The sequence below is a fragment of the Hyperolius riggenbachi genome, chromosome 1, assembly GCF_040937935.1.
Source record: "Hyperolius riggenbachi isolate aHypRig1 chromosome 1, aHypRig1.pri, whole genome shotgun sequence".
NCBI lineage: Eukaryota > Metazoa > Chordata > Amphibia > Anura > Hyperoliidae > Hyperolius > Hyperolius riggenbachi.
The window spans coordinates 52,922,476-52,947,449 of record NC_090646.1 but is presented as its reverse complement, the minus strand read 5'-3'; the positions used below and the strand labels follow the sequence as shown (position 1 = coordinate 52,947,449).

Genomic DNA, 24,974 nt, shown 5'->3' with positions numbered 1-24,974 from the left:
GGCTCACAGCGATCACACGGCAGGGAGCCAATCAGTGACGGCTCCTGCCGATACCCGGAAGCCTTAGCTGTCATAAGACAGCTAAGTGCAGCCGGTTCGGTGCGCACGATCGCGGCGGGGAGCGGCGGCGCCGGTGATAGAGATCTACGCCCTGCCAGCCAGGAGCCCATCAAAAGAGGGCGTAGATCTCTATCACCTCGGTCCTTAAGTGGTTAAAAACAAGTTAGGATAAAGGACAGACTTAAAGACAAACAAAAATATAAGACTTATACATACCTGCCTAGCCCCATCCCTATGGAACGCTCCCACACCGCCGTCCTCAGTCCGGAGAAAGATAGAGGGAGCGCACTGCGCTTATGTCAACTGGAGGAGACTGCCCAAAGTTACGGGACCGGTACCGAAGAGGGAGAACTCTTCGGTACCGGGTCTTGTAACTTCGGGCAGTCGCGGCCAGTCGACATAAGTGCAGTGTGCTCCCTCTATCTGTCTCCGGTGGAGAATAGTACAGTGCAGACGCAGTACTATTCTCCACCAGAGAGAGACGGAGGGAGTGCACTGCGCATGCGTCAAACTGGCTGCGAATGCCGAAGTTACGGGACCTGGTACAGAAGAGGCAGAAGACTGAGGACGGCGACGTGGGAGCGATCCGTGCAGATGAGGCTGGAGGAAGCCCCAGGTATGTATAAAGCTTTTATTTTTGTTTGTCTCTGGTTTTCTTTAAAGTAACACAGGTTTATTACTGTATAAAGAGGTGTAAACATACATCTATGCATCCTACAAGGCCAAGATTTTTTTTTTCTAGTTGCTTGAGACTTTTGGTTAATGGAGGTTTAACTGTATTAAGACTGCTACTTTAACATGAATAAAATACAAAAAAATGCCGCTTTATTTTATTTTTTTCTTTTATTATGGAATTCTATAAAATTGTACTGATTATTTTAAAGATCACAAAATACACAACATTAATTTTTAATATATGACACATGATATTATATACATACATCAGAAACCACATTACATACAAAAAAGAAAACAAAAATAATAATAATAAACATCATCAGGCAACAACGCAAGACCAAAAAAACCAAAAACAAAAAAAATAGCAAGTGCTTCTCTTAATATTAAAAATGACTACAATATAAACATATTAATATCTGGACACTGTTTACAAATAGCGTGAAACTCATACTTTACTAAATAACAATTATTTAACAACAGGGGGCTGGGGAGGCAGGGAACGATGGGAAAAACAACTTTATACTAAATATCTATTTGAAATATAACAAAAATAGCACTTATAATATTTTATAGTCAAAAACAGAAAGAAAAAAAAAAAAAAAACAGTCAGCAAAGGTTTGTGTATAAAATATTACAGAGAATTATTAGTCCATGGACTGCACAAATGAAAAACAAAAACAAATTTAAAAAAAATGACATTCAAAGTGCTTAATCTGCAAACTTCTTGCAGGACAATGAATCTTTGCTGCTTGATAAACCATATAGTGAGGAATAGCGAAACTTTTGACGAAGCCTCGAGAAAGTTATTTAGGACCTCAGTCCAAACCGACCAGCATGGGGAATCTGGTGAATAAACAACAATGCAGCAGCTCACTGAGAGCTCGGATGTCGAGTGGCGACAGTGGACATCCAACCATGCTGCACATCTACCTTCTGATAAATCTGTCTTCTATAAAGCTATAAAGATAGTCAAGCAGATGAACATCTATATAGGAATATACATCTGAGCTCTGATGTGTCTAATGGTTTTAGTTATCTAGGTCAAGTTACATAGAGTATAAATTAGGCAAATTCAACTGGACTTCTTCATTATTCATGGCTCAACACAAAAAAACCCACTCTGCAGGGCAGAACTCTGTAGACCTTCTATAGGAGGGGTAACTATGAGTCAAGGCTCTGCAGTACTCCTTCACCTCAAGGAACAGATAGTCAATGAGATGTTCATAATTCTGACTTGTGTACAAATTTAATGCATATTACATGTAACCCCAAAAAAACAGAAGTGCATCTGCTATTGACCATCCCTACTTTAAGGGCAAGAGACCCTCATCTGAGGACATGGTGATGAACCCTGTGGACAGAGAAGATATCTAGTCGGCAAAAGGGATAAAGAGGCCAACTCGTATATCAATCTGGGGGCCTTCAACACCACTTGTCTATAAACAATACTGCGGTGTAACAATAGTTTACATCTTAAACAAGCTTTATCTTCATAATATGTTTCATGATTGCTTGGTGAGCAGATTACGTTCATTATGGAGATAGTTTTCACACCCTCAGTTTAGTTTCCCCCCACTAGGCCTCTAGTAAAGCAACTGAATTGCCCATATAAACATGGGTGCTATAAGCCTTCCAATCTGAGCAGAGGAAGCCACCTTGGAGGAGTGAAGAAATGCCTTGTTGTCTAGTCTAGAGAAGTCTAGTTGAACTTGGCGTATTTACTCTAGTTGTCTGACCTGTGGGCTTCCAGCGTTTGGTCCTTCTCTGTGGTGGGCCCAGTGACTGGATTCCACAGATACTTGCTATTGCCCAGTAAATTATACCCATGAGAGTTGACACTTTGAACTATTATTTTAGTATTGAAAATAAAAAAAATCCCTGTTAAAAAAAAGCTTATATGTCAACACTGCTAACTGCTCCTCTTCAAAACTCTACAGTCGGGGCAAACGATAAGTCTCGTCCCACCTGTATTTTTTTTTTACTTATTTACTTTTTTTATATAGTGAATAAATATTATATAAATAATACACAGGGTAGTGTAAAAAGGTTGCACTCCAGTGATTGATATATTTCCACCTTAAATCTATTCCTTTATAATCTAGCTTAATGTAGTATTGGCTAACATACTATCCACATATACACGAATCCAGGCTTTCCTGAAGATCTGATGCTGGGAATTCGTTTATAGCTCGACTCCAGGCAAACATTTAATCAATTCTGTCGCGGTATCACATAGATGTGACACAGGTTGGAAGTGGGAGGGCTGCTAATCAGTATTGTCCAACCAGAAAACTGAGGTTGTAGTATGCCTATGCCACACTGCTAATCTGCAGGAGGGGGGCCAGAATACTTAAAGTGGATCGGAGATAAACTTTTACTCATTGCATAATTGTGTTCCTTTCATTTAGTTTATAGGGCATTCCTCAAGCCCAATACTTTTTTTTTTTAATTTGAATGCTCTAATTCCCTATAAACTAAACAAGCCTCGCCCACAGCTCCAGTGCCTTGGCACTTTTAAACAGATGTAGCAAGGGCTTATGGGAGCTCAGTCTGGACAGGAGGAGGAGGAGATGTTACTAGCCAGAGATTTCAGATGCAGGGGGAGGGGGGAGAAGAGGGGAGAGAAGTTTTCACAGGCTGTGGGCTGGAGATGCAGAGCAGCTTGCCTCTGTGTAATGATCACAAGCAGAACATGGCCGCTCTCATTGTATCACAGGAAGAAATAATCATCTACTGTTAAAACTGTTTGCAGCTAGATTTGCTGTGTAAACTATCTAAATTTTAGATAAGTTATATAGAGAAGTTACTTGTTATAGTTCGTTTTTCATCTCGGATCCGCTTTAAGACTTCTTGGAATTACAAATCAGTTCCATCATTGCACATATACTTTTACTGTGTATTTAACTGCTTGCCTGGAGTTCAGATTTAAGTACAAACAAATATAGGAAATTAGAAAGAAAATGGTTTAAGGCAAAAGCAAATAATAAAAAAAAAATGCTACCCAATTTACTAATGTATTCTGAAACAAAACAATCAAGTGCTTGTTGAATAGAAATAAGTCGTTAAGGGTCCAAACAATGCTTTTGGAGTGTGAAGTTAAAAATATAAACATGATGGTCTATCAAACTCTTCATCTTCGAATTGTTTTAAATTCCAAAAAAGCCACTTCTAAATACCCAATTGACCCAATTTATCTCCATCCAGGGGATGGAGATAAAAAAAATAACATCCACTTGTGGGGTGTCCTTGAAGGAACTAAGAAAATGGAACTGTTGAAGGTGTTCTGTTCTGATTCAAAGGGATTTTGGTATGGTGAAAAAGAACAAGACTTTCATGTTTGTCCGATTATTTGAGAATACACCTCGTGGTTTGGTACAACAGGTCCACATGGACTGTTTGTAGGCACCGTTACATAATTCAACAAAATTTGAGACATTGGACCTTCTAGACAGGTTTACTATTTTCCGCTGGAACATTTTTCAAGGGCAATTCGAAAAACTCAACTTATGAAAGCAAGCACTGATTTCTGGAGTGTTTGGACAGCTTTAAGTTTCCCAGCTAAGCTAGTTTAGAGTCTTAGGTAGCTCACTCAAACTTGGTTACTGAAAAGTCTATAAGACTATGGCCAACGTTCTCACACAAACCTGATGTATACGGCTGGTATAAAACATTCATTAAAAATACATCTGATTGTTTAAATCTCTTGACGACCCTGTACGTTGAAAGGCCACTGGTTATTAAGAAAAAAAGTGATTAAATATAGGTTACATAAATGAGTCCTGATTCAAAGCTTATGGAGGGATCGGTTTTTTTTTTTTGTTTTTTTTTCTTTTTTAGACAGTAGTAGATGTTGTGAAATTAAGGCACTGGCCTCCAATATTTAGAGTTAACTTGACCATGGAAAATAGAAAAGGAAAGTAAACTGAAATGTATATATTGTCACATGCTGTTCACATGTAATGATAGCTTTTCATTCATCATGGGCAGAACATTCAACCATGTTCTAAAATTATTTCTACAATCATTTGCCTCCGCCTTCTAGGTGTGGTTCTTGGCCATTTTTTCTAGTCTCAAAGATGACCATGGTCACAATATTTTCAGCTCTGGAGCAGAATCATGGTGACGTTCTGTAGCAGGACCATGGTTGCACATTAATTTGCACTCCAACACATGATCATGGTCACATAGTCACATATTTTGGACTCTGGAGCATGTCCAAGGTAACAGATTAATCTGAACGAATTAACCTATTTTGCAGGTGCAGGTATATTCATGAAACGTAGAAGTGGTGTCCACCTTTTTTTTATTTATTTATTTTTTTATTAAACACCTAGCCAGAAAACACTTTCTGATTCCATCGCATTAGCTGGGTCATCCTTTCCAGATAGCCCCCTCCTGTAAACCCTATGACTGCTAAAGGACACACAATGCTCCGTCACTACAAACTTCTCTTGGAAGGCTTTTTTTTGTTTTTAACTTCAATCTCACAGACAATAAAGTAAGGCAGGTATAAAATACGAGTAGGAAATCCTGGTATCCCTGATATATGTAACACTGAAACAACTTTTGGAGTAAAGACAAGAAAGCAACAATAGAGGGAGGTCTTGTAAACATCAGGAGACCGCCCAAGAACCCCTCAACAAGGAGATCCACCAGCTCTCTAACAAATCCTTAAAGGAAGTCCTTCTTCAGCCAGTGATCTCCAGGCATCCTTTTTCTGCAGCAGGATTCGTAGTGAGAGGACCTGGATCCATTTTTTGTCCTTTTGATGTATATATGTTAATATATTTAAGTTAAACATTCCACAGAAATATAGTCACTGTTTGGTGGCTCGGTATATTTAAGTTAGTATCGTTCATGGATATATTTTTTTCTTTCTCGTTACTGTCTAGCTTTTGTTTTTCAACTGTGTGCTTATTTACCTGCTTGTTTTCCTCTTAGTAGAAAGATGCTGAAAAAAAAATAAAGGCTACACCGTTGCACCCAGCATGGCTTCTGTTTCCGTCACAATTTCATTTTGGTTGGAATCAAGTCCATAAAACCGGACCTTCAGTTCACTAGATGGATGGACCACAGGGACTGGCATAACTTTTGGGAAAGTTCTCGTGGCCAGCTCAAACCTGCTCATGCTAGCCAACTCAATAGCCAAGGTCTTCAAGAAAAGCTTGGCCAGCTGTTTACCCAAACAGTTCCGTACTCCACCTCCAAAAGGCAGGTAATGGAACCTGCCATCTTTGTCTTCTGTGCGGTCTTGCCCGAAACGATCTGGGTCAAAGACATCAACATCCTTGAAGACTGGAGCAGTGTCATGGGTATCCCGGATGCTGTACAAGACGCTCCATCCTTTAGGGATTTGGAAACCCTGGGGAGATACAAGTTCTCTGTTAATATCAGCGTTACTAAAATCAAAACCAAAAGAAAACGTACAATACAGTTTCTAAAGGTGATAAATTACAATTGCAACTAAGACAACCTCTGGCTCTATGGATTCCTTTAAACTACCTCATTTTATACTTATGTGCAGACATGCTGTATAAAGACAGGTCCAGACAGGTCAAAAGATCAAGGTCAGGCATGGAGTAGTTGGTAGTAGAAGAACTGTCAGATTTAAAACCCGAGAAAGCTCAAGGTGGCCAATGGTTAATATGAAATAATGATGGGAGACGTGCTCAGTAAGGTCACATTATTCCTTATAACCGCCACAATAACCTTAGTGCACAAACCTTTGGAATTCAGCTTTAAAGCCTAGCCAAGACTAGATGTTTAAATCAGTTTTGTTAGGAACTCCTGCCTGCTTTTAATTCAAATTGGAATTAACAGCTAACTGACTATTTATGGTGCTGAGGTTTCTTCAATAAAATATTTAAGTTAAAGTACAGTACAGTTTATAGGTGCTCCTAGCCATTTTCTGGGCGATAAAGTTGTGTTTTAGCCTAGAACAGCCACACACTTTTAGACCTTGAGGTGGGTTCCCGGAGGACAACCAGTGAGTAAACTTCCGGGGGAAACAAAAAAAAAAAAGGGATACACAGAGTCCGACATGGTGTATATAGGAATATGAGATGAGGAGAGAAGGGGAACTCACAAACCCAGGTTGCCAAACATTGACCACCGTCAGCAGGTGTTAGAAAAGCCTGTCCCTACTGAAGTAAGACAGACCTTCCTACTCTACTTCACTGGCACTAAGGCACCGACAAAGTGAACATGACTCATGAAACATGTTGTGTATTGTGCTGAAGAAACAGTCCTATTCTGTTAAATACCGGGGTTGAACTTGATGGGCACATGTTTTTTTAACCTAGATAACTACTGTATGTAACTTTTTGGGAGGTAAGACCGACACCAACTTAAGCTATTTTTGATTATGTTATGATTATTTTATTATATTGGATACCTCCTCCGAAAATTGTTGCTGTGTAGAATTTTGGAATTCACCTCAGATTGGTTAAAAAAAAACACATCTGTCTATCAAGCTCAACCTCACGAGCGTCACTTTCTCATAGTCACATGGATAAGAAATATCAGGGAATTAAGTAAAGCTAGAAAAAAAGTTTATGAGTAACATCTCCCACCAGCCCCTCCCTTGTTTGAGTCCCATGTGGCCCCTTCCCTGTAATAGTCCATGTTTTGGAGTCAGACTAAGTGTTGGTACTCACGTCGAGCTCGAAGGTTTGCTGCACGGTGCGATATCCCCCAGAGATGGGGCTGTAGAGCCTCAGCAGCTCTTTGATGACGCAGTCCAGGTAAGGCAGGGTGGTGACCGTGTCCACGCGTAGGGCGCCCTCGCAGACGCAGCCGTTGTGCAGGATCCCGTGACTACGCAGCTCTTCCCGCAGCTTCTCCAGAACATTGGGATGCTTCAGCAGCTGCATGATGAGTGAGGTGCTGGCACTGGCGGTGGTGGCGTAGGCTGCAAATATCAGCTCCAGGGTCCCGTCCTGTGCAGGAACAAACACACTGATGGTTCAGCAAGGGGGTCCATAGCATAACATCTGTGTAACATACATGTAGTACATTTACTAAGGAGAGTGAGGAGAGAGAAATTCCATGTCCCTTTCACTTCAGGTGTCCTTTAAAGCGGACCTGAACTCAGAAATTCCTCTCTACTCTAAAAGATAAGCAACAGCATGATAGCCTGTAAAGATAAACATTTCTTTGTTACTGTTTACAGAACTCCTGCCAGTGTGTCTACTTCCTGCTTTCATAGAAGCAGACAAACAGTTAACATCCTGTGTTTACAAATTAGCAAGGGCTGCCAAGGTTCTAGTGCTGACACAGCTGAGAGAGGGGGAGTTAGACAGGCTCTAAACACAAACAGGGTGGATTCATCTGTTTTCCTGTGCATGAGTTCAGGTCCATCTTCAGTGGTGAGAATTAGGGCCCATTCACACAGGGGATTGCAAAACGCTAGCGATTATCACTAGTAAAATGCATATTTTTGACTATATTTACACAATTTTTGAGCAATTGCAATTTGCACTTTTTAAATATTGCAATCGTGTTCACATTAAAAAAAATTGCGGGAAAAAAAAAAAAAATCGCTGCATGCACTGCGTTTGTGTTTACCGAGAATCGCTAGCAATCGCAGCACTGCCATATACTTTACATTGCATTAGCGTTGGTAAAAGCGCTAGCGATCACTAGCGATTAGTGGTAAATAGCCGCTAATCCCCCCCCCAGTGTGAATGGACTCTCAGTGACCTCTTAGCAGCTTGTCACAGCTACAAAGTCTCTCGTGTGACGTGGGGCGGGCCATGCAGACTCCTGACCTGTGGATTATGGCTGTACTCTTATTGGCGGTCTCGGCTTATCCACTTCTTCCCCTCGCCATAACCCGACCTCAAGATATGAGACGATCGTTAAGCCAGCAATACAACTGGTATTCGACAGAAGAGTCTCAGACACAGACGTGCTCAGGAATGAACCGTAAGGCTGCACCACCCTGCTTGATCTGCCCACCCACCAAAACACGGGCCCCATTCCAGCAACAGCAGTCGGATGAAATAGGCAACAGGTTTTCCGAAACGGTTGGCCAGGGTTCAGCAACCAGGTATGCAACGAGAATGCATATCAGGTGTTCCGGCTCACAGGTGGCCCTACTGGCTGCATGCTTGTACCAGCTGCAAGCCAAATCACATAATACCTAAGCCTAGGATCTGGTGGGCCTGCAGGGACCTGGCCATCAGGTCCATCTCACCTTACCAAACAGCAAGTAGGAGGAGGCAAAGCTGCTACCTTGCAGCCCCTCTTGATCTATCTTTGAGGAGACTTCACTGAAGCTGAAGGATTAATATGGCAGCCGGGCAAATGGACATTTTATGAAGTGATTGGCTAGGGATTCATATTCATGGAAATAAAGCTACTTGTTCTGAAATGTATCGTGCCTGCAAAATTAATGCTTTCTGATCTGCATGCTTGTTCAGGATCTATGGCTAAAAATATTAGGAATAGAGGACCAGCAAGACAGCCAGGCAATTTGCATGGTTTAAAAGAAAATAAATATGTCAGCCTCTATGTCTCTCACTTCAGTTGTCCTTTAAGCCACCGGTAAGCAAGCAGGAAAAGGCTAAAAATTATTTTGATAGTACTTTTCAATCGAAAAGTACTATCAAAATAATTGATAGTACTTTTCAATCGAAAAGTGCTATAAAGTGTTTATTTATGTCAGACAAGTAGTCTAGTCTGCTTTCGGAGGTAAGTCCACCACTGCCTCCCCAGCATATTTTAATTATTGTTTTTATTCTGCTGGCGCCTCTGTTCATCAAAGTCATTTTACAGAAGAGGAAAATGCATCTCCTAGGAGAAAATGCAGGAGAAAAATCTGCGGATGGCCCTACATATGTGTGCCAAAAAAAAAAAAAAAAAAAAATACTGACGGCAATCCCAGATTCCTTTGCGAATTGCGATCTATCTGTATGTGAAGATCAGACTGAGAGTTCCCAGCTATGCTCTGCGCTCGGCCACCAGCTGCATACTACGAGATCTCTGTGTGTGGCAGCTCATCCGGCGCGGGGGAATCTGCCGGCAGACGGGCACTTGGCATGAGCAGCCGTCTGGCCTGGCGCCAGGTGGTCTGGGCAGGCTTCCTCAACATGTCGCTAATTTTTGCTGCCATTAGCACCATATGATGTAATCAGATCTCCCTCCAGGACTGTGAAGCAGCTAATCTCTTGATTAGAAGAACAACGCTCTGCCAAGTAAGAACATGTAAGATACCTGCTCTGCCAGCCTCTCCCCGCCGCAGAGACAGACCGGGAAGCTTGTAAAGATTAAGCCAGTAATCGCTGCACTTAAAATAGCATTCGCGGTGCTTGTTCTGCGACCTGGGAGAATTCAAGATCTCGTTTATCAGAAGAGCGGTCCGTGCTCACTAGTGGAGCCAATCGGATTCTTTGTTAGTGGAGACAGGAAAAACGAGAACCCCAAGAGATGATTTCTGCAATGTGCAATATGAAGGTGGGCACTAACCATGCAATTTGCTGAACGATCGTTTAGGAATGATTTTTGGCGTGAACGATCAGAAATGGACAAATGGACAAAAAATCCTACCCATTGGTTAGGAGATTTTTGTACATTAGTAGTCCCAAATGATTATTTCCAATCGCTCAAATCGTAAATGATCATTCGGCAAATTGTATCATTAGTGGCCTATGGTATTGAACTCTCGCTTTGCAGCACCAGAGTCCTAGGTTCAAATACCAGCCAAGACACTATCTGCATGGAGTTTGTTTGTTCTCCCTCGGTTGACTTGGCTTTTCTCTGGGCAATCCCAGTATCCTAGCATATCCCAAGAACATTCTGGTTGGTTGATTGGTCACCCCAAAAACTGGTGCTAGATTCTGGTATGGATGTTAGATCATAAGCCTTGTAAGACTTTCATACTGAAATCTATCTGGAATCAACCTGCGGTGTAGGGGCAAACAACAGATCTCTCTCCAATCAGATTCAATCAGAGAGAGATCTGTCCCTTGGTGGATCTGCCCATACATTGCTAGATGTATGGGTACCTTAAAGAAGAACTCCAGCCTAAACAAACATACTGTCATTAAGTTACATTAGTTATGTTAATTAAAATAGTTAATATAATCTCTTACCCACATAGTTTTAAAAGAACAGGCAAATGTTTGATTTCATGATGGCAGCCATCTTTTTAGTTGAAAGAAGGTGACAGGGAGCATGAGACACAGTTCCAACTGCCCTGTGTCCTGAGCACCTCTCCCAGTTGCTAGGCAACGTGAATAACAACATAGGAAATCCCATCATGCTCTGCACAGCATCAAGGAAAAAAAGCCTGGGCTTTTTTTCTTTGATGGGTGGAGCTTAGCTAAAAATGCAGCTAAAAATGATGCTTTGGTAAGAACAACAAAGTTCTGATGCTGTGAAACTGTTAAAGAAACACGAAGCCTTTTCAGTTCTGCTGAGTCGATTTTTAGTCCGGAGGTTCACTTACTTTAAGCCATAGATCCTGAAAAAGCATGCAGATCGGATGTTTCTGACAAAAATCTGTCAAGATTACTGCATGCTTGTTCCAGATGTATGATTCAGACACTAATGCAGCCAGTCTAGGCGATTGGGATAGTGTAAAAGGAAATAAATATGGGAGCCTCCACATCCCTCTTAAAACAGGTGTCCTTTAAAGTAGACTTGAACTCTTGCACAGTCCAGAAGGAAAAAACAGAAAAATGCTCCCTGTATGTATGTAGGGCCTTTAGCCTGTCTAATTCCCCCTCGTTTGTGACTAATCAAAAGTGTAATTTGATATCTCAACTGCGTCAGCACTTAAATTCGTCAGAGCAGCTAATCTGTAAAAACAGGATATTAACCCTAGGTCTGCTTCCATGAAAGCAGGAAGTAGACACACAGTAGATGTATTGCAGGATTTGTATCAGCTGTAACATAGACATGTTTTACTGTGAAGGTTTTTATGCTGTTGCTTATCTTTGAGAGCAGAGAGGAAGTTGTGAGTTCAGGTCCACTTTAATGACATGAATGATGTAACCATGTATGGCATCAGGGACTGGAGAAATGACAGCACTATAGAAGTGCAGCATAGTCCTAATAATTGTACCAAACCTTACACAAGTCAAAAACACTCTCCATACAATCCGAGCCATTTAACAACTAAGCCCAAAGTTAGCATACTGTATGTCATATTGGCAAATATTTATAATTTGACAATCTAATGCTTCCATTTCTGCCTCACAAAGAGATAAACAATGCCCTTTAGAAACGACCCATGTATGATAATAGCAAAAACGTATAAAAAAAAACTCCTTGTATCTGACCAATAAATAAGTTAGCCAACTGGTGGCTACAGAGGTTCCTGGCTCTCCTACTGACCACATATGCTATTGCTCCGTTGTTATTGCCCGATGAAGCGGGATCAAACCTGCGAAACGCGTTGCATATTTGGAGTTCATAAATAAAATATATTGACTGTCTTTACTACAGTCGTTGTGTGTCTACTTGGAGGAGGTAAGTCCACCACTACCTCCTCTATTTACCAAGAATTTGGTTTTTTAAGCTCATTTAGCTTCCTTTTATCCTTTTGGCGCCTCTGTTCTCCTGCATAATATTGAGTCCACCCTGGGTGGAGGGTTGAACCCCCTTTTTCTCATCTACAGAGAGCGACTTCTTATTCCTGAGTGGGGTCAGGAAAATCTCCCCACCTGCCTTTATAGTGGTTGCCTAATGGTAACCCTGGTTTGTGAGTATTAATATTTACTCTATCTAGTAACCATTTACCAGTACATATTACACTATTGGGGCTCTTGGTGTTCCTTGTTTTTAACTGGTGGCACTGGATACAAGTGAAAGTGGGGTAGATTTACACAAAAAATGGCAGCTATAATATATGATAAAAATGCAGGGCTTTGGAGCCGGAGTCGAAGCAATTTTGAGTACCTGGAGTCGATGTTGGGGGTTTCATAAACTGAGGGGTCGGAGTTGGATAATTTGTGTACTAACTCCACAGCCCTGGTAAGTATTAGACTAAAGAGTCGGAGTCGAGGAGTCGGAGTTGGAGCAATTTTGGGTACCTTGAGACGGTGTCGGGTGTTTCATAAATGGAGGAGTCGGAGTTGCATGAATTTTGTACTAACTCCACTAAAAATAGTAACCAAGCCATGGTGGCGAGTGAGCAGAATTTCAGATTTAAATTTGGTGAGAGACGATGTCCTGCTTGTTACATGGTCATAATGACCACTTTGCCAGGAGCAGAGTCTTTCATTTGTTTTTTAGCCTTTATAGCACAGATGTCGAACTCCAGTCTTCGAGGGCCATATCTATTCCAGTGTTTAGGATGGACAGAGAAATAGAGAAATGTGTTCTGCTTGATGAACCACACTTTTCCTGATTCAGTCCCATCAATTATTTTACGATGTGCCAAAAATGTGTGAGGACCTCGGCCCTGGAGGACGTCAACATCCCTGCTTTGCAATTAGTGTTGGGCGAACACCTGGATGTTCGGGTTCGGGAAAGTTCGCCGAACATGGCCGCGATGTTCGGCATGTTCGGTCCGAACCCCAAACTCCCCGAACATCCCGCTTTTGGGGGCCCTATGGGGTCGCAGGTATAAGGGAGGAGCATGCCCCGATCGCGGGGGGGGGGGGGGGCGGAAATTCCCTCCACCCCCTCCGCTAGCGCTCCCCCCTCTGCCCGCTTCCCCATACAAAAGTTTAAGGAAGTAAAACAGTACCGGTGGTAGTGGGTGGCTGGCAGTGGGCGGCACTATGAAGTGAGTACCGTACTACTGCTGAACCGCCCGCTGCCCGGCCTCCCTCAACGCGTCACTCTCCGGACTCCTCCTCCTCAGTCACTCACTTCATAGTGCCGCCCACTGCCAGCCACCCACTACCACCGGTACTGTTTTACTTCCTTAAACTTTTGTATGGGGAAGCGGGCAGAGGGGGGAGCGCCAGCGGAGGGGGTGGGGGGAATTTCCGACCCCCCCCGCGATCGGGGCATGCTCCCCCCTTATGCCTGCGACCCCATAGGGGGGCAGTATTCGGACGAACAGGGCCCTATTCGGCCGAACAGGGGCCCTGTTCGGCCCTGTTCGGCGGCCATTTAATAGTTCGGGGCGAACCCGAACTTAAAAGGCCGAACACCATCAGGTGTTCGGCCGAACGTGAACATCACCCGAACAGGGTGATGTTCTGCAGAACCCGAACAGTGGCGAACACTGTTCGCCCAACACTATTTGCAATATGAAAGTGCAACAAGAGAAAGAAGACTACAGGCATAATAATAGGAGAAATGGAAGCAGCATATTGCTGGATGCTCATGATCACATGATCAGAGGTAGCATCCGCTTCCTTTTTTCGTTCTATGCCATCTTGCCCGTAGGAGAAAGCTATGTGGGAAATCAGTCGTCTTTGCTTCCATGTTACAAGAGATGACCAGAAAATCCCGCCAGGTGGCAGAAGACAAATAGAGACAGCCAGCAAGGATAGCCTAGACATTGCCTATGCCCACTAAGCTACCACACAATGATAATCACCTGCAGCTCCTGCATGGTCAGCTCGTTGCCATGCTCCTTCCCGCTCTCAATGAGGACATCTAGTGCGTCTGTGTAGTCCTTCCCTTGCGTGTTCTGTAGCTTCTCCTGTATGGCCTTTTCCAAGCTCTTTAATAGCGTCTCTCGAGCTCTCATACCCTGTGGGTTCCAAATGAAGAGAGGGTCATTCAATGCATCAACCGTACAACAAAACAAGCTTATAATGAATGAAGTCACATTTGACATGGTTTATCAAGGCGAGGAAAGCAACATCGGAGAACTGTATAAAGGAGTGCATGATCCATAACTGAACCTGCTCCAAGATAGTACCTTCTCCAATGGTCACTACTTTATACACCCAAGGTGAGAGGAACGAGGAAAACCACAGTTACCGACTCCCTTTTAAAGAATATTAAATTGCCTGAATGTTGTGAACTTCAGGTTGTTAATATTTTCTGAATCGCTGACGCAGAGTGAGGATGCAGATCAGGCTTTCTGACTTCCTACTTGTTCCAGGGGTGTAGCTCAGGCTAAGGAAGTTAAAGGCCATGTTGGGCATCCGTTTTGGCCCTGTCTCTACTAAGTATAGAGTATGTACAGTTGCCCGGGGCATCGTCAAGAGATCTGTGAGTGTTGGATCGTCTCGGCCAATGCCATTGTCCCCTCTACCATTCCTGCTGGAAGCGGCTTCATCATGTGGTGTCCCTCCTCCCCACGCCATAGCAAGAGAATAGCTTGCAATGTGTCAGCCCGTAACTGGCAGCTGTTGAGAAGATAGCAGAAGTGTGAAGTGGTTATATGTGGCATAGCTCAAGGAAAGTGTTGAGATATGAAAAGGTCTGAAGGCAATCAGGCTAGTATCACTAGATGCTTCAGAGGGTACAACAGTCAGCATTAGAGGTAGGTAAGGGTGAAGGTCAGGCTTAGGAATTGGTGAATATCAGTATTAGGTGAAGTTTAATGTAAGATTTAAGTGAAGGTCTGTGTTATGGTGGCCATACATGGTACAATTTGTTCATCCAATCTTGCCATTTCTATGTAACATAAGGGAACTGCCTAAATTATCCTTTCAATATATTGACTTAATTTACCTTTATACTACATAGAAATGGTAAGAGGAAAAAATTGTACCATGTATGGCCACCATTAGAGAGAGGTGATGGGGGAAGGTAAAATTAAGGATAGATGAGAGTCAAGGTCAGTATAGTATGACGTTGAAGGTTAGTGTTAGGTATAGGTGATGGAGAAGGTCAACGTTAGGAGAAGGTCAACGGTAGGAGAAGGTCAACGTTAGGAGAAGGTCAACGTTAGGAGAAGGTCAACGTTAGGTGAAGGTCAACGTTAGGTGAAGGTCAACGTTAGGTGAAGGTCAACGGTTAGAGGACAGAATACAAAGACGGTACCAGCATCGGGCACTACCAGGACAGATCAGACAGGGGTACTCACTACAGGAATACAAGGGTTGATGTGTTGGTGTCAGCCTCTCACACTAAGATCATGCACCCCCCCAAGGCGCATGTTATGCTCTCTGCTTAGACCTGATCAGCACTGCAGCGAGGTATTCACAAGGCATGGACGATCATGCCATGCAACTCTTCACTTCTCACACTGCCCTAAAACCTATTAAACCAACAGGTATTTCAGAGGCGACTGGAGAACAAAAAAGAGATTTGGAGCTCTATGACTTAAGTAGTGTTTGGCTTAATCCTAACTTTAAAAAAAAAAAAACAACAATAACATTAATAACTGGTTTCATCCATTAGTCACCAGCAGGGAATGCAGCCTCTCTTATGATGCTAGTCATGTCTTTTATATACAGTGGTGATGCTATCCTAACATGCTGAGCCTGACACGTCATGCGCTGTAAATCATTACAGAACGGCACGTCTGTCACTGCATTTTAATGCTTTTTACACGCATAATAGCTGCCTAATAGGAATGCACTGATCACTAACATCTCATTGGACATCCGAGGTGAAAATAAACTGATGAGAAATACAATTGCATCTATCCTCCTCCTCCTACAAATGACTTTTTTTATATATATCCCACAGTTGTATTTTATATTTCAATCTAGTTTTTATGTTTCTACTGTTTCATTCTCTCTGCTCAATGCCACCTTCATTGATGTATGCCAGAGCTCAAATCTATGAACTATTGTCCCTTTTTATCTCTTTCCTGCTCTCAGAAGCCATTTACTGACAGAAAAGTATTTTATGGCTGTAATTACTGATCAGTGAGAGTTCTGACGCGGACAAAAACTGTCACTTGCATACCTAATGTTTAACTCTTTCAGGCAGAGAAATTAAAAAAAAAAAGGAACACAGCATAGTTATTTGTGTGCTAGGCACTGTACATACACATGTCTATCTCATCATGTCACATGTCACTTCAGTTGTCCTTTAAGGAGATCCTGCAGTGAGAGGGATATACAGGTTGACAAACACAAAGCTCTATGAGCTCACAGCCAGCAGCTCTGGAGACTGTGTTACAGTAAAAGGCTGGGGAGGGGAACACCTGGCACATACTCTAAAGCCAGGGCCGGATTTCTGGGAAGGCCACCAAGGCCCGGGCTGAGGGGCGCTGGACATAGAAGTGGGATTGCTGCAAATGTAAAACAGAGGTTGTAAATACAGAGCAGCAGATAGAAATAGGCAGCTGCAGCCCATGGGATTTATATGTAATTAAAGGGGGCTGCTGTTCAAGAATGTTAGACATGGAAGAGGGGGCTGCATAAGGAATAGGAGGGGGAGTTGCACGTGGAAGGGGAGCTGCAAGAAAGTGTGCCTAGGGGCACAAAAAGTGTGCCCAGCCATGTCTGTAGCCCAACTAAACCCAGAATTGTACAAGGCAAATTCTGATAGCCATCAGGATCATAAGCAAGTCATTAGAAGCAAAGTGGTGGACAGAATATGGGCCAAATGTGGTAGCTACTGCAGTACAGCTTGTAGCCTCTCCTCACTGGATTCAGCTGGTGGGTAAGTCAATAAACAGGCCCACTGCTGCACAAACAGTTTTTTCTTTGAAAAGTTATGTGCCAGAAGTCATACTAATTTACACTAATCAATATCATGGCTTTGAGAATGTGCCTTGTTTAACCTGCTGGGCGGTCTGGACGAGCTCAGCTCGTCCAGTACCGCCGGAGCCTGCCGCTCAGGCCCTGCTGGGCCGATTTGGCTGAAATAAAAAGCAGCACACGCAGCCGGCACTTTGCCAGCCGCGTGTGCTGCCTGATCGCCGCCGCTCTGCGGCGATCCGCCGCGAGCAGCGGCGAAAGAGGGTCCCCCCAGCCGCCTGAGCCCAGCGTAGCCGGAACAAAAAGTTCCGGCCAGCGCTAAGGGCTGGATCGGAGGCGGCTGACGTCAGGACGTCGGCTGACGTCGATGACGTCACTCCGCTCGTCGCTATGGCGACGATGTAAGCAAAACAAGGAAGGCCGCTCATTGCGGCCTTCCTTGTTTATTCTGGGCGCCGGAGGCGATCGGAAGAACGCCTCCGGAGCGCCCTCTAGTGGGCTTTCATGCAGCCAACTTTCAGTTGGCTGCATGAAATAGTTTTTTTTTTATTAAAAAAAAACCCTCCCGCAGCCTGCCTGGCGATCTTAATAGAACGCCAGGCAGGTTAAAGTAGATCCGAGACAAACTTTTGCCGCCTTCATTTTTCTTCCCCTTACATATAGTTTATTGGGCATTCTGCCCCCAAATGCTTTTTTTTAATTTTATTACCTAATTGTATGTAAATGAATGTATCCACGCCCCCAGCTCCTCCAATGCCTGGGCATTCTGAGTCCCATGCTGCAAGTGCTCATGGGAGCTCAGCCTAGGGAGGAGGAGGCTTTTGTTGAAGCATGCACAAGATTTCAGAGGCAAGGGGGGTGGAGAGGGGAGTGGAGTTTTCACAAGCTGAGGGGAGGAGATGCAGAGCATCTTGCCTGTGTAATGATGACAAGCAGAATATGGCTTCTCTCATTGTAGCACAGGAAGAAATAATAATATACTGTTGAAGCGGTTTGCAGCTAGATTTAATGTGTAAATCAACTAAACTTTACATAAGATATATAGACAAGTTACTTGCGATAGTTCGTTTTTCATCTCAAAACTACTTTAAATGGGGATTTTTTCGGACTCTAAACACAATCTCAAAATGGGTAATTGGTTAGTAGCTCAAGAAGTCAATATAGGACCACTTTAGCAGTGAGCAGCTTCCTGATACTTTTCATCAAATGGTTTTCAGCATTCATGTTGATGAAACATTCAGTACACGATTTCTGAATACAGAGTTTCTCCAGAAACTTGTCTAAAGCCAAAACATGCATTTATTTTTTCTCAGAGTGTCAACGATGAGTGCAGGACCTCAACACCTTATTCTGCACTGTAGATAACCCACTATTAGGAGTACCAAGATTCATGCCAGGATTTTTCAGAGTTGAGTAAATGAAGAATCAACTGCATGTCCACCAGGCAAGAAATGGGCCCTTCAGATCAACTGACCAAGTGCTTTGTTGCATCCTCTACTAGTTCATTTGGGAAGGTGTCATGCCATCTCCGAGCACCGAATGCCAACCCCTTGCATCACTGGTCAGAGGTCTCATGGCCAAAGGACTTGGAGGTTATTTTCAACAATGTGTCCCTAAGCTAACATGGAAACACTTTGCTTATTTTTGGGGTGTCACTTTAAAAAGGGGCTATTTAGTCAAGCCATGAGGTCAAAGGAGAAGGGAGCCAGATTCCCTAAACTTTCAATTGCTTTCTGGTCTTTCAAAATAGAAAACTAATTGGATTCACCTAATTACGTATCATTCTACACTGACTGCCAGTTACCCAGAGGATGCACATCAAACTCCCAATTCTAACCTACAAAGCTCTACACCACCTGTCTTCTCTATACACCTCCTTAATTTCCAGATACTTACTATACCACAACCTCCACTCTGTCACACAACCTTCTTCTGTCCTACAGGAGTATCGGTTTCTTATATGGATGTATAGGCGACTTCTTACAAACCTAACTTCCCACCCTTGGAACTCCCTCTCAAAACACTTGGTTTACGCTACAATTCCTGACACCTCGAAGAACATCCTTAAAAGTCCTCTTTATATTCTAAAAATACTACCTAACCTAGGTCATTTCTTGCAACCACTGACCAAGTTCTGCTTCTTGCAGAGTCTAAATCCGGTACTCGCCACTCCCAGATATATAGCTTGCATACTAATGGCCTTACGTCTTGCTTTGACCCTATACCTTTAGATTATACATTTAAAGTGGGACAGTTCTCTCAGTTTTGGCTTGTAATTGCTCTGTTTTGTTGAACATGGTCTTTGACATCTTCAAAGATATAATGTTTACCACCTCTGTATTTTTTTATTTATTTTTTTTTGCCAAAGAAAATGATACTGCTACACGAATTAACAATAATAGTAATAATAAATCAAAACTGGACAGACGAGAATAGATAAAATGATGAACGCCCAAGTAAATCAGAAAGGATCCATACTATTACTGAAATGTATTTTATTCTAAGTTCTTAACAGTCATTAAACACGGTAATTGGTCACCTCCAGAGACTGAAATAGGTTCGTGGACACTTACCCTCCTATAACCACTGAAAGGGATGTCCACCGGCAAAGAGAATACATTCTCTACAAACTGCTGAAACACCCGAAACAAGAAGTTCAGCTCTTCATCAGACAACCTAAAGCCCAGCAGGACCCGGATGGCCATACGAAAGGTCAACTTCTGAGCCTCACAGTAGACATTGATGGGGTCGGGACTGCTGCTCCACACCCGTAATGTGTCCTGAATGACAAGCTGTATTTTCGGAAGGTAGGTATCTAGAGCTTCTTGGCTGAAGAGTTTTGCAAAAACCTACAAAAAGGAAAATACATACACAATGAGATCAATTTACTATCTCAAAATTCATTTAAGACTTATTCATGGCAGCGTAGGAGGCCACATCAACAACCAGGAAAGCTACGCCTACGGCAGAGTGGCAAGCCAAGCCAGGCTCCGGCCTAGTCAGCCTACAGTGCTGTTTGGCAAGCATGGGGACATGTGTATAATGTAAGAACAGTCCTTGGAGAGCCAAAATAAAGTTCAGCTCCTTGAAGCAAGAGGGGCCGGGCCATAGAAACCCAAAATGAGGGAGGACATTTGTCGGTTTGAACAAGAAACACAAACAATACAGGAATGTTAGTTTCCCCAACAGTCAGCAGCCGTCTCCATGGAAGACTTTCATGGTCCAGGAGGCAAACTCAGCACACTTCTGCTAACAAGGTCTTGGTCACACCCTCCAGTATGACCCACTCCAGTAGGTACACAATACTCCATTTCTGACCATTCCACACCCTTCCAGATTAAATCACCTGTTTTTTATTCAAAACCCTGAACAGAAGGTGGACTAAGCCCATGTGATATTAATCAGGCCGCTTATGGAAAGCTCGGGGGCAGAGTATTATGTACCTACTCTTGTTGGTCATGTTGGACGGTCTTCTTGTTTGCTGAAATAATATAGCAAACGCTTTTTTTTCCATGGCATGATCAAGGAAAGGCACAAAACTAAAGCAGTTCACTAGATTCTAATGCCTGTCAGTTTTCTCCAATAGACTTTTTCCTAGATCAGCTGTCAGGCCGATTCTAGCTGTTGACAGTTAGGGTTGGGATGAAGGTTAGTATGATTCTTAGGGCAGGAAATGTTAGCTTAGTTCAGTCTTCAGTCAAAATAAGCATACACAAGTCATACTTACCTTCCATGTAGTCTACTCCTCAGTGTCTTTCTCCTGTCCGTTTGTTCACTGTGATCAAGGGAATTTTCCGTCCTTCATTTTGAAAATGGCCATTACCCCCTAACACCTTTCTGGTCAGCACACAGTTAAAGTGCAACATCGCCAACTTGAGCCATAGAGAAACATGGACATTACCGGGCACATCAGTTTTCCTCTCAGCTATAACTGACAGCAACTGATATTTTACTGACAGCAACTGATATATTTCAGATCTGACAAAATGTTGTCAGAACTGGAAGGGATCATTGTCAGAAGAAATGGCGAGCTTCTGAGAGGAACTGATGGCAAGGTAACTATGTAATGTTCATTTGAAGTTACCTCATGTGTTTATTTTAAATATTTTTACTCAGTACAGGTTCTCTTTAATGGAACTTGAGGATGAGTTTGGGAAGCTCAGCATTAGTGGCTAATGACTGGGCTATGTTACCCCTTCTATGTAGTAGGAGAGCTTCCCTACACAATATGTTCATAGTATTAAAATTCAGCTGGCCCAGATACTACATGGAAGTGGTAAAACTGGCACTACCAAGGACAGTCAGGTAGAGTGGAGCACTGTCATTTTTTAAAAAAACTTTTTGTTGGACTCGTAAGTTTGATCTTTCTGTAGCAATCAGTCATGCACTTCCCCTGGACCAACTTATGGCCAAGTTGGAGCAACCTAACCATAACATTGTTCACAGATGATGGTGGAGGAATCATTAGGTAACAGGAGGGCCAGTGCGCCCAGAGCCAGAGATGGATTAAGATGTAATGGGGCCTTCGGCAAGGCAAAAGATTTGGGGGTCCTTTGTAGTACTTTTGGTAAGCTACAGTGAAGAGAGGTCAAAGAAGGTGGCAGATGGGCCCCTTGACACCCACTAAGCCCAAAGCACTTGCCTAGGTTGCCTGGTGAAAGATCCTGCTCTGCCCAGAACCCACACAAAGGGAAGCAACACGTGTAACCTATATGCAGATGGCACTGCTATGTAAGAATGCGTGCACTGAGGAGAAGTGAGGACTATATGACAATTTCCCCACCCACTTTGCACTGTTGCATAGGACAAAGTGTCTCATAACTACATACCGCCCAACTTTTTGAGATGAGAAAGAGGGATACTTAAGCCACACCCCTGCCACACCCCCGCCACATCCCCTAGTCATGAATACCAGAAAGATTTCATAAGACGATTGTGTTGTTTTATAACTCAAACCACACTGGTCCTTTCTATCCTGCTTCATTTTCCTTCATATTAAGATTTTACAATTAGTAATATATCAATTTAAAAGATGGGAATAAAGTCAAACACATTTTTCAGTAGAGAAATACAAATATTTGCATAGAAAGAGGGACGAAGTCCTGAAAGAGGGACAAATGAGGAGGAAAGAGGGACAGGGATCCCAAAGAGGGACAGTTGGGAACTATGATAACTGTCGCTCAGCAATGACTGGAGCAATGCATTATGGTGCTAGAAAGGGAAGCAACAGAAAGTCGTTATTGGTGCTCGTGGGTATTTAATTAAAGAGGAATTGTTTAGCCAGTGTTTGCCCATTGTAACATCTATCCTCTCCCTGATTTACATTCTGAAATGTATCCCTGGTGGTGACATCTTTAGTCCTGCCAGGTGATCTGTACAGAATGTTCATTACTGAGAGTTCTATGCACAAAGGGAGATATTGCTTGCTTGGCAGTTGGGTAAAGCTGTTCTATATATGGGCAGCACAGTGGCGTAATGGTTAGCGCTCTCGCCTTGCAACGCTGGGTCCCCGGTTCGAAATCCCAACCAGGTCAACATCTGCAAGGAGTTTGTATGTTCTCCCCGTGTCTGTGTGGGTTTCCTCCGGGCACTCTGGTTTCCTCCCACAATCCAAAAACATACAGATAAGTTAATTGGCTTCCCCCTAAAAGTGGCCCTCGACTATAATACACACACTACACTGTACATATATAAACATATGACTATGGTAGGGATTAGATTGTGAGCTCCTCTGAGGGACAGTTAGCGGCAATACAATATACTCTGGACAGCGCTGCATAATATGTCGGTGCTATATAAATACTTAAAAATAAATACATTTCCCACAATGCAGTGAGGTTCACAGACAGGAAACTGTCAGGAACATGGTCCTGACATCACACTGTGGGAGGGGCTTCACCACAACATCAGCCATACAGACCCCCGATCTATTCGAGAAAAGGTAAATCTGTCTTGTGGGAAAGGAGGTAACATCTACAGATTGGGATGAAGTTCAAGCCTGAGTTTAAGTTCCTCTTTAATCACATTGGGCTCCCACAGCTTGTGAGTGAGGCACTAGTAAATGGTATAAAAGCATAAAACATTTCAGTCACAGAACCATAAAGATCAAAAACCAACACAATATACAGCAGCAGAAGAAACTGCAGCTTGAAAGAAGATATCGGACTGCATTTAATGTGTAAAATACAAGCAGTGCACCCTCTAGTGTCCCTTTCAGGAAATGCAGGCAAACTAAAGGCTTGTGAGGTTTAAGCTCTGGCAGCCAAGTCCTTTTCTTCTTGAGACATTGCTACCAGATTATCTGCTGCCAGATGTGGCTGACTTCTGTACAGGCAGCTCTATACTACAGGAGCAGAAACCGGACAGCCAATTTTCCTATCATCGAGATCAGCGTACAAAGCTATGGAGTATCTATTCCCTTCAAAATAACAATGACAAATATTGCAAGTGCTTGGCCTACTGCAAATATGAGAGGGATGTAGAGGCTGCCATATTTACCGTAGTTTTTGGACTTTGCGATGCTCCTGACCATAAGAGGCACCGAGGTTTAGAGGACATAAACCAGGGGAAGAATATATACTAAACCTGGTGCATCCATGGTGAAGGGGCGTATTCCACAATATGTACCTCTTGTGTCCCCATGTGTCCTCCATTTGTCCCCCTGTGTCCTCCTCTGCATGGGCACAGTACAGGAAGTTCCCTCGGAGGTTGGTATTGGCAGGCATTCACAAGTCAGGAACTCTCTGCATTTGGAGTATAAGACGCAGAGACTTTCCCCCACTTTGGTGGTGGGGGGGGGGGGGGGGAGAGAAAGTGAGTCTTATAGTCCAAAAAATACAGTATTTGCTTTTAAACAATACCAGTTGCCTGGCTGTCCTGCGGATCCTCTGCATCTAATACTTTTAGCCATAGACCCTGAAAAAGCATGCAGATCAGGTGCTCTGACTGAAGTCCGACTTAATCTAGTCAGACTTCAGTTGCAAGCTGCATGCTTGTTTCAGGTGTGTGATTCAGATATTACTGCAACCAAAGAGATCAGCAGGGCTGCCAGGCAACTGGTATAGCTTAAAAGGAAATAAATATGGCAGCCTCCATATCATCAGTTCAGGTGTCCTTTAAAAAAAAAAAAAAATTTTGGAAAAGCTTGTGCAGCTTTGTATGTATACATTCAGCCAGACTGACTGCTCAGTTGGGGATTTTATCAGGGCTGATTAGAAACAAGCTGTGCAGTGCAGAATGAAACAGAAAGCAGAGTAGGTGATTTCTCTAATGTCCCCACTGATATATATGGTAAAATACATGAGTGTGTTTCGTCTCTGGTTCACTTTAACTCCAGAAAACCGCTATACAGTAGATGTCCACGTGCTACAACGTTGTTTACACATGTCTCTGGTCTGTGTATCTTTTTATAAATGCTGAATGCAGTGTTCAAGTAGCCTCTAAACCGACCTATCTCAACCTTTCTCCCCTGGAGGAACCCTGCAAATTTCTTTTGGATCTCGAGGAACCCCTGCATTTATTTTGCAGGCGGCATGGTCTGTGTATGTGTGGCTGTTTATTTCACTAACCCCCCCATTACACTGCCACTCATTATACTGTCTCCTGAGCCCCTAATTTAGTGATTCTTGTTACAGTACTCCCTATTATAGTGTGCTCTATTATACTTCCCCCACGATGGGGTAAAATGCCAAGGAACCCCTGCAGAGTCCTCAAGGAACCCTG

At 43.1% G+C, this 24,974-nt stretch overlaps 1 protein-coding gene across 1 annotated transcript in view; it reads right to left on the bottom strand.

Annotated features, from left to right (window-relative positions):
• Positions 1 to 932: 932 nt before the first annotated feature.
• CYP26B1 (cytochrome P450 family 26 subfamily B member 1) overlaps positions 933 to 24,974 on the bottom strand; it is a 61,631-nt gene continuing 37,589 nt past the window's right edge. The window contains exons 3-6 of the mRNA XM_068274286.1: positions 19,826 to 20,101; positions 14,240 to 14,395; positions 7,395 to 7,676; positions 933 to 6,100 (exon numbers count right to left, since the gene is read on the bottom strand). Coding sequence (XP_068130387.1) covers positions 5,708 to 6,100; positions 7,395 to 7,676; positions 14,240 to 14,395; positions 19,826 to 20,101 — 1,107 coding nt within the window. The 3' untranslated portion in view covers positions 933 to 5,707. The remainder of the gene's footprint in view (positions 6,101 to 7,394; positions 7,677 to 14,239; positions 14,396 to 19,825; positions 20,102 to 24,974) is intronic.